Genomic DNA, 15,000 nt, shown 5'->3' with positions numbered 1-15,000 from the left:
GGCTAGCTTCCTGTCATTTTATTCCTGTCCCCCCTCCCCATGTCACGTGACGTGACGTGACGTGACAGAGAGAGAGAGAGAGAGAGAGAGAGAGAGAGAGAGAGAGAGAGAGAGAGAGAGAGAGAGAGATGATCGGTTTGGGGTCGGCTTAGCTCAGGAGGTTAGCTTTTTTGCTAACTTCCTGTCCGTTTATTCCTGTCCGTGAGCACTCCCCTCCCTCTTTCTCCCCACGTCACATGATATGATTGGTTATATTTATGTTCATCAAGTATGGCAGCCATTGTACTCCTGATCACCCCTGGAAGGAGGGATCCCCCACTCTGCGTGCCTTCTCAAGATTTCTTATTCGCTAATTAAGTTGTTTTTTTTTAAGCTATTGGGGCCAAGGGTCAGGGGGGTGTCATAAACATACGGCCTGTTAAACCCCTTGAGATTAAGGGCTTTGTGAATACAATTGAATTGAATTGAATGACGGGACACTGTCTTGCGCTCTTTCTTTTCTAGTCAGTTTTTTCTTGCTTGCCGTGTCTGGTTTCCAATGCCTGGGAGCTCTGGAATCGGTAGCCATCATCCGTTCCGCCATTGTTAGGCAACGCTGTTATCCTGCAGCCTGGCCGTGAACTTGCAGGGAGGAACCGCCCCCATGTGGAGTTCTCTCTCCCGATTGGATGAAGTGGGAACGGGACACCGAAACGCAGGGGGGAACCGCCTCTTTGTGGAGTTTTCTCTCCCGATTGGATAAAGTGGATACCAGGAATCAAACATCGGTTAACTGCAGTACTGAGCGACTGTGAGACCAGTCATGGCTGTCAGAATATGGAGCTATTTAACAATTATTGGAACGGATAAATATTGCTTAAAGCGCCTTTAAGCGGGGAGCGTATGTAATGCTAAGCCACCATTTAGACTAAGCGTAATATATATGATAGTCCAATTTCTGAAGATGGTACTTTCACGGATGACCGCTCCATCTATATCCTCCAAAAGAGGCTGAATGTGTGAAATATACGGTATATACAATGCACCCAACGCTGTGCTGGCCAGAGGAACTTTGGGCTTTGGCAGACATAGAGAGAGTGAAAGAGGATGAGGAAGTCACGGTGCGATGCAGACGCCTACAGCGAGAGATCGACACAGATCTACAGTCTCCCTCACTCTCTCTCTCTCTGTCTCTCTCTCTCTCTCTCTCTCGCTCTCACTCTCACTCTCTCTCTCTTTCGCTCTCACTCACTCTCGCTCTCGCTCTCGCTCTCACTCTCTCACTCTCTCTCTCTCTCTCTCTCTAGCTCTCGATTCTCTGTTGTCCCCCTCCCCCCCTGAATGTCGTGACTCACACCACAGGGGTTTATCAGTAGCTGGCAGTACTGCAAACACACACACACACACACACACACACACACACACACACACACAGACACACACACACGTACATACATACACAGCCACACACAATGCTGTGCTCCCTGACTGCCACCCAGTCGTGATAGATAGTGCAGCCAGTGACAGTTTTAGCATTTCTTACAGCTCGCACAGCAGGGGGTGGGGGCTCTCCATAAATAGCAACACAATTGAATGGGGTTTGTATGAAATAGGCTAAATGAATAAAGAGGGCTTCATTTCGTTTTTCCTTAACTTGATGTGGCAGTCAGTGTGACATCACATCCTGTTTCAGTGTGCAGTCACTTCTTTAAGTCACGCCACGGCTACTGGCTGTTGTTTCAAATTAAAGACAGGAGAGATTAAATTGGCGCACGTGTTTTTCTTCTCGAACCGGCTTTGATACATGGATGCGTGGCGCGCGTCGCTGTTCTTGGATATAGCCACGTGACGCAAACACTCCCCAATTCCCTTGAGTGAGATGTCTTCTGCGGTGTATTGCAGTTTGGGTATAATTGTTACGCAGACACAACTTCTTCATGCCTCATTATCGAGTTTGTCGTGCTGGTTCTGGAACAATGCTGTAGGGGGGCACTCCATCATGTCGTTATCTCTATATCGGGTGTTCTTCTTCATAGGGATGGGACACAGACCTTTATTTTGCTGTAAAGTGCCCCCGTCCAAACCACTCTCACCACTAACATTAAAATGCTTCTCGATTGTTGTTTTGTGCTTTTTGTTCCCTCTCAGGATGAAAATGACAACCCACCTACATTCAGCCTGCCTTCCTACATTGTCAAAATCTCAGAAAACATTATCGCAGGTAGGTTTTGTGTCTGTTGTGTGTTGAGCGTTGGCGACACAATGGCACAAAGGATGTTCCCATCTTCCTAAATCAACACAAAAAAAAGACCCCATCACAAAAAGAGAAAACTCACACAATCGTTCTCCCCGCACACCAAGTTTAGTCTCGGCCCTCCCATTCAGTCGCCTCCCCTCTGAATGGTCCTCACCATTAACATATTCTCCAGTTCTTATCTCTCTCTCCGGCCACTTGTGTTATTATTTCCCTCTAATGCAAATCTCTTACCTTTTCCCCTCCTCTTGCATTGTGTTTTAAGTGTTTAGTGAGAGTGCAGTAAATTGACAATTCAGGGGCAGAATCGCCGACTTCTAAATTCATTCCTCATGCATGCATTCAGGAGGATCTTTTATCTCAAACAATAGATTAGTTTCCAATCGCTGCGGGGAAATGAGATATTTGACTGTCCTCCTCCCCGCCTTTTCTCTCTCTCTCACTCTCGATCCCTCTCTCTCGCTCTCTCTCTCTTTCTGTCTCTCTCTTACTCCCCTCTACCTCTCTATCTCGCTCTCTATCTGTCTCTCCCCTGGCCCTCTCCCTCTCTCTCTCTCGCTCTCGCTCTCGCTCCCTCTCTCTCTCCCTTTCTCAGTCAGACAGGCCAGTTTGTGTGACTGTGATTGGAGTGGCAAGCACTTTGCTGCTGCCGAGGCTGGCTCTAGTGCCGTGGTAGAGGGGGGGCCCTGAGGCCCGGGCTACTTGATAGCAGAGGCTTGTTCTGGGGCTGAGGTGTGGGGTTGGTTCCGGAGGAGTCTGGTGGGGACACGCTCCAGGCTAGCCCTGAGGCAGGCTGGCCTCTTCCTCCTCCTCCTCCTCCTCCTCCTGCTCCACTTCTCTCTGCCTTAAGTATTGATCAGGACTCAGGCCAGATATGAGCTATTCCAAACGGGCCAATAATCCGCTAATCCATAAACCCACACACTGCCACGTGGCTGAGGCTAGGTAACGGCACGCGGGGGCGTTGACAAATCTATCTCTCTCTCTCTCTCTCTCTCTCTCTCTCTCTCTCTCTCTCTCTCTCTTGCACTCGCTCTCGATCTCTCTCTCTCTCTCTCTCTCTCGCTCTCGCTCTCTCAGTTCTCTCAGTTTAATTATGTTATGATTCAGCTTCTGCCTCGTTCCTCCTCCTTACCTTTGCCTTTTATTCACTTGCTCACTTTCTCTTTTTCCTTCCCCTTTACTTGATTCACAACGTATTTCTCTCACAGTCCCAAGTCCTCTCTCTCTCTCTCTCTCTCTCTCTCGCTCTCTCTCTCTTTCTCTCACTCTCTCTCCCCCTTTCTCTCTCTCTCTCTCGCTCTCTCTCGCTCTCTCCCCCCTCTCTCTCTCTCGCTCTCTCCCCCCCCCCTCTCTCTCTCCCTGTCTCTCTTGATCTCTCTCTCTCTCTCTCTCTCTCGCTCTCTCTCCCTGTCCCTCTCTCCCTCTCTCTTTCCGCCTCTCTCAAACGTGTGTGATTTTGATCCCTCCTCCTCCTCCTCTCTCGCCCCTCTCCCAGGGGCGACGGTGCTGTTCGTGAATGCCACTGATTTGGATGCCTCGCGGGAGTTTGGCCAAGCCTCCCTCATCTACTCCCTAGAGGGCTCCTCCCAGTTCCGCCTCAACTCGCGCTCAGGTGTGTGTGGGTGGGTGTGTTTGTGTGGCGCGTTCTTGAACGCGTATGTATGTGTGTGTATTTTTGAGTGTGCCTGCTTTTGCATGTTTGCATGTGCGTGTGTGTGTGTGGGATGTGTGGGTAGGTATGTGTGCGTGCGTGTGTGTCTACATGTGCGCGTTTATGCGTGTGTGTGTGTCTGAGTTGGGGGGTGTGTGTGTGTCTGTCTGCATCTTAATGCGTGTGTGTGAGTGTAGGTATGTGAATGTGTGTTTGTCTCTGCGTGTGCACGTTCATGGCCGTGTGTTTGTGTGTGTGTGTGTCTGCGTGTGCGCGTTCATATACTGTATGTGTTGGCGTCTGCGACTGTGCGTATCTCTACATGTCTTCGCCCCCCCCCTGTATTAACACGGTGGCTCTGGGGCGTGGCGGTGTGGTCGGCCTGTAGGGGAGATCACCACGACGGCCATGCTAGACCGGGAGCTGAAGGCCGAGTACATCCTGATCGTCCGCGCCGTGGACGGGGGCGTGGGCCCGCAGCAGAAGACAGGCATCGCCACGGTAACGCCTCCATCACCGCTGTATGCCACGGCCCATCAGCCTCTCACTCCTTTCCAGCTATAGCTCTTTTTTTATTCTTTTATTTTTTTATCAAGTTGCAAATAATACATAACAACATAAACAGACAGACAAGAAAAAATAATTCAAATAAATAAATAAATAACAACACAGTGTGACACTTCTCCACACTGTTCACACTGATAGTCAAAGGGACCTTACTAGATGCTCGTTTTTTTTCTTTTGCTTTATCTTGAAATAATTATCTAGCCGGAATATTCATCGTTTTATTTACATTTTTTAGCGGTGAGCTTTTTGTTAAATGTTGCAGAGCGTACTTCGTCTAATGAAGTACTACTATTCTATATCGGAAACGCTCCATGAAACCCCAGACTGTGATGTTGTGGGGTAACGTTCCGTGATCCAGGTGAACATCACCATCCTGGACATCAACGACAACGCCCCCAGCTGGAGCGACGAGCCGTACCACGCCAACGTGGTAGAGATGAGCCCCATGGACACGGACGTCCTGTCGGTGAGGCCTGCCCCACACTCGCCTGAGCTGCATGACAGCAGCTAGATTTAGATTTAGATTTAGGGCATTTTGCAAACACTTTGCTCCAAAGCTACTTACATTTGAGGCTGAGAACAATCAAGCACACAAAGGACATGCCAGCAAGTAGCCACCAAAAAGAAAAATACCAAACCAAATAATTTAAAAACTGGTCAACAATCGCCATTGATTTGCATTTAAATTCTGGGGGTATAGCAGACACTTTTATCCAAGGCACCTTACAATAAGGACATTTGTCAGAACTCTGGAAACAATAATGTAACGCTGTCGATACAGTAACGATGTTCATAGAACCAAGTGCCAAGCAGTAGCAATCGATAGGTTAACCCATTCCCCATATACAACAAAGATAGCTAGGATGCGATGCTAAGTACTATTTTTAAGTGGCACGATGTACAACACACAATACGTGCGTACATTAAGTGCCGGGAAGTACAATATACAATAAGTGCGTAAGAGGGGTGTGGGAGGGGGGGAGGCTATGCCTAGCCATGTAGCTAGGCTTGGTGCGCTCATGACAAAGGCAACATGACTCCTAGATTCTCATCCCTTTACACTCTCTCATCACATGTGTTCATGTCCCCTGTGCCTTCATTGTCCTGTTTTGTAAAGCCACAACAAAAAGAGGACAGAATCACCTTGGTGCAGTGTGCTGCTGTTTGCTTGCCGTGTTTTCAGGAAAATAGAAAGAAACTTTCCCCAAAATCTATTTAAATGGAAATAAGATTTCTGCAACCCACAAACAAGACAGACGGAACACCAGCATAGTTTTTGAAAGTTGTTTTGCCCCAGGCATTAATTTATCCAAAGTTTTATCTGATGTTTGCCTAGTAACCAATACTTGTGATACTACTCTTGAATCTCTGTGTTGTGAGAAGTTATTCGGGCATTCTTTCTCCCGAAAAAAAACAACAATGCCAGTGCGTGATTTTTCTGCAGATTTTTGGTAATTATCTACTCCTACAGTTTTGGAGGTATTTACATCCAACCAATACCAAAAAGACAGCCATTCAACAATGCAGTGCGGAACTAGTTTCAGAGACCAACCCAAGCAGACTTTTCTTTTAATAATGTTTTCAATATTAATATTTAATATGGAAAGTGAATGGGGCAAAAAATTTAAAATCAACTGCTCCAAACCTGGACTAAAATCTTCTTTTGAAAACACACATACGGCGATGTCTGGTTTTGAACATGCTTCTGCCATAGACCGTTGGTCCGCAGTGTAGCTCAGCCAGTTTAAACGTTGAGAATGTTCAAAGAAAGGGAATCCAAAAGGTTTATCCCGGGTAGAGCCCAGATCAGGAAAAGCCTGTGGACTTACGAACTTGATCCGCACACAGTATCCTACCCCGAGATAGATGGATGTAAGCATTACGGCATAGGTCATCAGAGAGTACATGTTATCATACTATATCTCCCAGCTCTGTCATTGTCCTGCTGGTGTCTTTGACGATGGGGGTGTTGTTAATTAAACACCGACTGGTCCATTAATTAAAGAAGCGGCAGCGAGTGTAATTAAGGGGGTCCGACTGCTAATTAAATCGCAGCCCGCAGTGACACACACAGCAAATCACTCTGGGCACGGCCCAGGGGTAAACAAGGAGTTTGTCCCGCAGTATTAGAAGGAGATACGGAAAGTGGGGGAAAGCATTCCGGAACAAAATGTTCAGGCACATTTTCTCATGGAACTTTCTGGTTATTTTCCATGGCCGTTCGTCACAGTGCGTCCACTGACGCAGCGAACGAGTCGGGACGGAGGGAAGACCCCATCGCTGCCTCCACACCCTCTCTTTTCATAAACCAAAACACGCAGACCATCGTTTTTCCCATGCGAACCCTCTGGCCCGGGCCTCGGCGTTTCCATGGCAACAGGGCCCCCCTCCGCGGAGCCCTTGGCGGCGGAGGCAACCAGCGAGGGCTGATGAATTTTTTGGGGGTCTTAGCGCGGCCGGTAGCGCGGGAGGATCAGCTCCTCCGCTATCCTCCCCCCGGCTGCCCACCCCCTCACCCCCGCCCCCCTGCGGTCTCACCTCAGTCATCCCCTGCGGCTCCACTCAGTGCTCCCTGAGCCGGCGCTAATATCTAACAGCCTGCCAATGAATACGCTTGCCCCCGTCTGAGTCCCTAGCCATCTCCCCCTCGGGCCCCCGAGAGTCCGGCACGCCCAGCACACGGGAGGGGGGTGGGGGATGGGGGTGTCGCCTGCGAGACACGCTGACGTGTTGACGTGAGTGCCTTATCGCTGGTCCTTCATAATCGAAGACCCGGGAAAGCTTTTCTTTCTTTAATGACCAATTAACTTGTTTCCAGCGGTTCTCGCTAGCGTGCTAAATAATGGATCGGCTCTTTAAGAGGCAGCCAGTGTTTTTTGCCAGCCTCCCGGGCTCAGGCATTAATCAACAGTCACCACTTTGCCCCGCTAAAGAGAACTCATCGTTTTTCTTCCACCTGAGTGGAGGAAATGTTGTGGAGTGTAGTGGATGGAGAGAGGGCGGGTCTGTGTTGGTGTGTGTGTGGGTGTGGGTGTGTGTGAAGCTGGTCGTGGTTTAAGTGGAGTACCGTAAGATCACATCTATCTATCTATCATCGCTCTCTCGCTCTTGCTCTCTCTCTCTCTCTCTCTTGTTCTCTCTCTCTCCCCCTCTCCCTCCCTCCCCCTCCCTCTGATTGCCTTAATCTGTCTTATTCGTACTCCTCTCCCAACTCCTCCGCTGCACCTGTCCCCTTACAGCTCTCACGTGGCCCCCAATCCAGCGGTTGAGGCCCCCCCCCCCCCCGTCCCTCTCACTTGGACCCCCACTCCAGTGGATACGGGCCCCCCCCCGTCCCTCTAACGTGCCCCCACTCCAGTGGATACTGGCCCTCCCCGTCCCTCTAACGCGTCCCCCCATCCCAGCGGTCGATGCCCCCCCCCCCCCCCCGTACAACCCGGCCCCTGTAACAAGCCCGTCTGCTCCCCGTGCTCCAGGTGCTGGCGGTGGACCCCGACGACGGGGACAACGGCGTGGTGGAGTACCGCATCAGCCCGCCCAACCCCTTCTACACCATCAGCCTCAGCACGGGCAAGATCCGCACCAGCGGGGTCACCCTGGACCGCGAGAGCGCCGACCCCCGCAGCGCCCTTCTCATGAGGACCATCGTCATCTCTGCCTCCGACCGTGAGTGGGGCTGGCTGGGGTGGGGTGGGGTTCGGGGGGTGGGTGGATGTGCCTGCCTGCCTGCCTGCCTGCCTGCCTGCCTGCCTGCCTGCCTTCCTGCAGTGTGTATGAGTTTGTGTGAGTGCGTGTGTTTGCTTGCATGCGTATTCGGGGTAGTTCTCTTCCCTTTTGCTTCTCTTTGTAGTGTGAGTGTGGCTCACCTGTAAGAGTCCTTTTTATCACTCGTTAGTGGGGTGCCTCCATTTTCTTTGCGATTTACTCTGTCTTTACAAGCCTCGTTTCTCAAACTTTATGTTGACCATCAAACTTTTATTGCTCTCAATAAATTCCTCCCTGAGACGACATGGTGTGTGTGTGTCTGTGTGTGTGTTTGTGTGTGTATCTTCACGCGTGTTTCTCTCTCTCTCTCTCTCTCTCTCTCTCTCTCTCTCTCTCTCTGGCGCCCTCTATAGGAGGCACGCCGCCACTGCGTGCGTCCGTGAGCACTACCGTCTTTGTCAACCTGCTGGACCTCAATGACAACGACCCCACCTTCGTCAACCTTCCCTTCGTGGCCGAGGTGCTGGAGGGGCTGCCCCTGGGGTCTTCTGTCTTCAAGGTAACCCACCCAGGCCCACTGTCCCGCTGTCTGACCAACCACATGACACGATAAACACCCTGATCATAGTCAGACTCCTCAGACCTCGTTTAACTTCATCTACCTTTTGAGTTTTATTATATTTTTGAGGGTTTTGTTATATATTAGTTGTATTATTTTTATTATATTCATTATATTCAATATATTATATATTATATTGAGTTTTACTTTTTTTTTAGGGTTTCGTAAATATATGGCCTGTGAAGCCCTTCGAGACTGTACCTGGGCTTAAGGGCGATTCAAACAAAATTGAATAAAATTAAAATTAAACGCTAAGTGCAAAACGTTGAAACGGTCAATGATCTTTCTATCTAATACGTTTTTGGAGCGCAGCCTATAAGCCATTGCTCCTCCCGTGGTTCTAGAAACACCAACCTCCGCTCTCCCAACACTGTGTGCTTTCGTCCCTGCCCCCCCTACCCGGACCCTCCATCAGGTCCAGGTGGAGGACCCCGACGAGGACAACAACGGCCTGGTCACCATGGCGCTGCAGGTGGGCATGCCCCGGCTGGACTTCCACCTCAACACGTCCACGGGCGTGCTGACCTCCACGGCGCCGCTGGACCGCGAGCAGATCGCCCAGTACTACCTGAGGATCGTGGCCCACGACGCCGGGAAGTTCCCCCGCACCTCCACCTCCACCCTGACCATCACAGGTGAGGGGCGGAGCCTGTGGCCTGGGGCTGTGCCTCGGGGGGGGGGGGGGGGGGGAGGAAACAAAGAGGTTCAGGGGCTGCAACTCAGTGTTAATCAGGTGGGGGGGGATGGACGCTGTTGCCTGGGGCTAGGGGGGGGGGGGGGGGGGGGGGTGGATTCAGGGGGTTGCGTTCAAGGGATGCAACTCATTGTTATTTTGTTAATTAAATAAGGATAAGATTTGATTTGTTAAAGACGCAGTGTGTTATATTGAGCTCTGGGAGGAGGTGGAAGACTTTTAAAATACAAATATAGAAATAGAGCCGTGATGTCTACTGTTAACTGGCTGTTGAACTGTGGCTTTGCGGATTCTATGAATTTCTGTGTGTTGAAATGATTGTTGTACTTATGGGCTATTGTTGTACTTACGGACAAAAGCGCGACGCAAACTAATCGTGCTGGCTGACTGGGTTCACTTCATATGTTCGATAGTTGGAGGGGTTTAGGCGTGTCATTAATAAGTAATAGTAATATTATTGTGAACGAAGAGAGAGGTATGGGCTGGCCAGCATTTTTTATTTGTAGAATATATTAGACAAAGGGCGTGATTCTTTTCATCATTGAACTCGACTAGGATTGACTTTGAGATATGTATAGGTATTTTTTTGCTAAAAGGTTGTTGAAATGTTACACATTGCGACTTTAAATCATTATTTGATATACTTCTTAATGGAGAAAGAATATGGAAAATGGAAATATCACCAAAATAAGAAAGCTGTTTTTGAAGTCATTATTTTCTGATCATTATGAGCCGTACTCTCTTGGCGATAGGAGCCGGGGCCATACAGTGTCCTTCTGTTATTTATGAATACTGATTCAGCACAGGTTTTCATCAACCATATCAAACTGGCGGGTTTCTTTTGTTTATCGTTCAGGTTTAGTGTGTGTCCATACGTCCACGGTCTCAGATGACCTGGGGGGCTTTCTGTAGGAAACAGTCAGATAACAAACGTCTGCTGAGTCAGGTGGCAGCATCGTCTGCTTGCTGGAAGGGGGAACTCTCACAGGGCGCTGGACTCATTTGAATATGTTTGAAAGTAATAGGATATAGGAAAAGGAAGATTGCTTTTTTTGTAATAAATGAAAAAGATAAGAAGAAAAAAAAGCGATTGTATTTTCAAATGGAAGGAAAACACCAAGTCTTTAGGCGATGGAATCAGAGCTGTAAAGTTGACTTGTGGCACATTTAGTTACACTCTGTCCAGAATTCACAGTACTCTATCTTTGTCTCATTCTTTCTGTTTGTGTGTGTATTTGTGTGTGCGCGCGCCTATGTGTGCGCCTGCGTGTTTGTGTATGTGTATGTGCGCATGTATGCATGCATGCATGCATTTGACTGCGTGTGCCCTTGCATTTCTGTTTGATTGTGTGTGCGTGTGCACCTGTGTGTGTATGTGTGCGTGTGTATGTGTGTGTGTGTTGGTTTATAGTGCTGGACGTGAACGACGAGACCCCGACCTTCTTCCCGCGGCGGTATAACGTGTCGCTGCTGGAGGACGTCCCCCGGGACCACGCCGTGGCGCGCCTCAACTGCTCCGACAACGACGCCGGCCTGAACGCCGAGCTCAGCTACTTCATCACAGGTCGGACGTGTGCGTGTGTGTGCGTGTGTGTGTGTGTGTGTGTGCGTGTGTGTGTGTGTGCGTGTGTGCGTGTGTGTGTGCGTGTGTGTGTGTGTGTGTGTGTGTGTGTACATGTGTGCGTGTGTGTGCGTGTGTGTGTGCATGTTCGCGTGTGTGCTTGCATGTGTGTTTGTGGGTAGGGTGTGATGCAGTCTGTGAATCGGCTCCGGTGTTAGTGCAGACGCAGCGATGTTTGGTTGTGATCACCTTCCCTCAGCATAACCACGATACAGAGGACAGGTTTGACGAGCGGTTAGGGTGTGAATGACTCATAGCATGAGGGTATGGGTTCAAAGCCCAATATCTGCAGCCTCACCTGTTTGCATGTTACAGGTGTTTCCTCTGCAGAGCCCCTCTTGATTGTGTGTGTGTGTGTTTGTTCTGTGTGTAGACGGTAACCAGGACGGTAAATTCAGCGTGGGCTTCAGAAACGGGGTGGTCCGCACAGTGGTGGGACTGGACCGAGAGACCCAGGCCGCCTACACGCTGGTCATCGAGGCCATAGGTGAGTCACGTCTAGAGAACTAGATTAACTAAATAGCTGATTTGTACAGCACTTTGGTCAACTGTCGTTTTAAAGGGCTCTAAAAATAAACTTGACTTGACGTCTTGAGGAGATGTTGATCTATCTGGCTGGTCGCAGTTTCGGTTCCCTGACTGACGGGGGATTGTTTTGTAGACTTATCTGTCTTCAAATCTGTTCTGCTTTCTCCGCCAAGAAGTTTTAACTTAGCTACGGAGCGTGAAGAAAACAAATATGTCTGCACATTTGCAGTGAGCTCGGTGTGTCGCTCTATCGCCTTTTGTTCCTGTTTCGTGAGCTCAATAACACATTTCCTGTTTTGAAACCTTTTCAACGCGGACCCAGATACGCGGTGCATTGTCTGTGAACCCGGGGCCTCGACCGACGAAGTTGAATCAGCACATGTGTCATCGGTGTCACATGTGTCACCCTACTATGTGCTTACGCTCACGCAACGTTCCTTCAAAACAAAGGAAAGAACATATTCAAGCTTAGCGCAATTTTGGGAGTGACGCAAACTTTCCGTGTAGTTTGTGTTAGGCACTAAAGAAGTTTCCTACAGAGAACACAGAGCCATTAGCATATGAAAGACGGACGCTCTCCCCTCCCCCAAACGGGTAATGATATGTTCATCAGAGGAACGGCCCAGGAGAGATAGAGGCCAGCTTGTTTCACTCAGACAAAAACTCTGGAATTGGTCCCCCAAGTCTTCTTTATACAGCGGGTTGGCTGGTAACCGGAAGGTTGCTAGTTCGATCCCCGGCTCCTCCTAGCTGTGTGTCCAGGTGTCCCTGAGCAAGGCACCTCACCGTGACAGCTCTCAAAGAGCTGGCTGTCGCCCTGCACGGTTGACACCGCTGTCGGTGTGTCGGGTGCATGAACGGGTGAATGTTGAGCAATATTGTGAAGCGCTTTGAGATGCTACTGGTTAGAAAGGCGCTGTATAAATGCAGTCCATTTATCATTTAGGGTATCGTTAGGGCGAGAGGCCTAAAGCTCCTTCCTTCTCCACAGTGACGTATAAATGGTTCACTTATGACCGTTCCACCGCTGATCAGCGGTGGAACGTGGATCAGCGGTCATACGTGGATGAACTGATATGATACAAACATACGGATCTCTTCCCCAGACAACGGGCCGGCGGGCAGCAGGCGGACGGGCACGGCCACCGTGTTCGTGGAGGTGCTGGACGTGAACGACAACAGACCCATCTTCCTCCAGAACAGCTACGAGGCCAGCGTGCTGGAGAACGTGGCCAACGGGACCAGTGTCCTCCAGGTCTGATGCACGGCGCATACACACACGCGCACACACACACGCGCACACACAAACATACACACGTACACACAGATGCACGTTCATGCACACGCACACGCACAGAATTGAAAGCATATACTCTTGCAAACGCACACACATGCACATACACACACAACATTGAACACATGAGCGTACACGCTGGACACCTACACATACAAACACAGGAATGGTTACACACCCGTGTGTAATGCAACAAGGAAAAAACCAACCTTGACATATCGATATTAATATTAAAAAGGGACATTTTATTTTTCTTACAACAACGTTACAAAATGGATGCGCTAGCCACAAAGACTTCTGACGGGTAGCAGCCTACATGGTATCACCCGGGGATTGTTACCCGGGGGTGTGAGTTCCTCAGCCACATAGCGACCAGACCGCATTCTACCTCAGTCATCTTCGTCTGGAGACGAGTGAATACCAAGTGAACGTTAGCAGAACAGCCGACATGAATATTCAAATGAAATCACAGCGCTTCGTCCGATTGTCTAAATATCCTAAACGACGACACGTAACCCACTAATCCTTCACACATCCTCCTAAGACGTCTGAAGGGAATTGCTATAAGCACCCTTAGGTGTGACTGGCGGCAGTAGTCCGGTTTTAGAAGAGCAGCGGCTGTTCGAGGGTGAACCGGGGCACGAGGGGGGGCCATCGCCCGGTCCCCCCCGGTCCCCCCCGGTCCTCAGTTCAGATCTCGGTGACGTAGTCGTACAGGCAGGGCAGCGCGGCGTGGGGCTCCACCCCGCAGCCCTCCGTCCGCAGCGTCTGTCCGGCCGCCGGCGACCGGGCGGGGCCCTCTGGCCCGCCGGGGGCCCCCCCCGGGCTCTGGGCCCCGTGGGCGCGCCGCTGCGGGGGCCGGCGGAACGACGTGTTGTAGGAGCGCCGGTAGGAGCCCAGCCTCTTCCACACTTTAAGCTGCGGCTCGCTGGTCGCCGCGCCCCCCCGGCCCGAGGCCCCCAGCCCCGAGCCCCCCCTGGCCCCGCAGAACACGCCGCCGTCGGAGTCGCAGCCTCCCTCCGACGAGCGGCACACGGCCAGGAAGGCGGCCACGCCCGCCAGCAGCACGGCCAGGCCTAGGACCACCATGATGGTGATCCCCGGGTCGTGGGGGTCCGAGGGGCCGGGCGCGGGCAGGAGGGAGAGGGCGGTGGTCAGTCCGGACAGGTTGAACCCCTCCGTCGCCATGGGCGACGGGGAGGAGCCGTTGAACCCTGGGTGGCTTGAGTTCATGATCACTCGGGGGGGGGGGGGGGTGCTGGATGGGGACAGGAAGTAGGTTAGAGACGGGGGACACGCAGGCTGGATGGATCATTAGCATCGTTAGCAAGGATCACAGGGACAATCTGTGTGTGTGTGTGTGTGTGTGTGTGTGTGTGTGTGCTTGTGTGTGTGTTACATCTAATTTATGCGCGGCTGTGTGCATGTACTGAGACTAAGGGTGCTGAGCAGCTTAAGAAGCAGAGTTTGGCTTATTCAGGCCTGCACTCTAAGGGCTCAGCATAAATTCATTCATGTATGTATATGCACAACCACACAAACACACACAAAAACTCTGTACATGGAACTCGTGGCATTTGCACCAATTATAGAGCTATTAAATCAATGACTACCAAACAGGGAATGCTTGACAGGCTTTCGTCAGTGAAATACAAATCGGCGGCATTAAATGGCCCCTCATAAAAAGTGAGGGAGCCACCTCCTCCAACCCTAGTCTCCAATTACTCCTCTCTCATACACACACACACACACACACACACACACACACACACACACACACACACACACACACTTGGGCTCTCCCTCGTCAGCAGAGTAACATTTGTAAATGTCACCGTCCTTAATTCGGCGGAGACAAAGCATGGCTCATCGGTTTAAGGGAAACACATTGGGACGTGAAATTATTTTTAAGACCAAATGCCAGGAAAGCTGTGAAAAGGCCAGCGGAGCAGGATGGCTCGTTAGGGAGCCAGTTCATTAGTCAGAGGCTTCCGACACATGTAAACCAACACACACATACATGCACACACGCTCACACACATATACACACTTACAGATGCTTACACACACACAGATACACACACA

The 15,000-nt window shown here is 50.5% G+C and overlaps 2 protein-coding genes across 2 annotated transcripts in view; one reads left to right on the top strand and one right to left on the bottom strand.

The window, feature by feature from the left end:
• cdh23 (cadherin-related 23) overlaps window positions 1–15,000 on the top strand; it is a gene marked incomplete at its 5' end in the record, with an annotated part of 162,057 nt that overhangs the window by 101,589 nt on the left and 45,468 nt on the right. The window contains 10 exons of the mRNA XM_079729051.1: window positions 2,128–2,200; window positions 3,732–3,848; window positions 4,276–4,388; window positions 4,813–4,920; window positions 7,931–8,120; window positions 8,573–8,718; window positions 9,194–9,413; window positions 10,884–11,036; window positions 11,467–11,580; window positions 12,728–12,876. Coding sequence (XP_079585177.1) covers window positions 2,128–2,200; window positions 3,732–3,848; window positions 4,276–4,388; window positions 4,813–4,920; window positions 7,931–8,120; window positions 8,573–8,718; window positions 9,194–9,413; window positions 10,884–11,036; window positions 11,467–11,580; window positions 12,728–12,876 — 1,383 coding nt within the window. The remainder of the gene's footprint in view (window positions 1–2,127; window positions 2,201–3,731; window positions 3,849–4,275; window positions 4,389–4,812; window positions 4,921–7,930; window positions 8,121–8,572; window positions 8,719–9,193; window positions 9,414–10,883; window positions 11,037–11,466; window positions 11,581–12,727; window positions 12,877–15,000) is intronic.
• On the bottom strand, window positions 13,606–14,148 carry LOC307070500 (uncharacterized protein; the record flags this gene model as incomplete). The annotated part of the gene is made up of 1 exon (XM_079729005.1): window positions 13,606–14,148. The coding sequence occupies one exon, from the start codon at window positions 14,146–14,148 to the stop codon at window positions 13,606–13,608; it is 543 nt and encodes a 180-aa protein (XP_079585131.1).

The sequence above is a fragment of the Pollachius pollachius genome, assembly GCF_949987615.1.
Source record: "Pollachius pollachius genome assembly, chromosome: 2".
In the NCBI taxonomy this organism is placed as follows: domain Eukaryota; kingdom Metazoa; phylum Chordata; class Actinopteri; order Gadiformes; family Gadidae; genus Pollachius; species Pollachius pollachius.
Note: the sequence above shows the minus strand (reverse complement) of the source record. Positions and strands in the feature narration are given on the sequence as shown.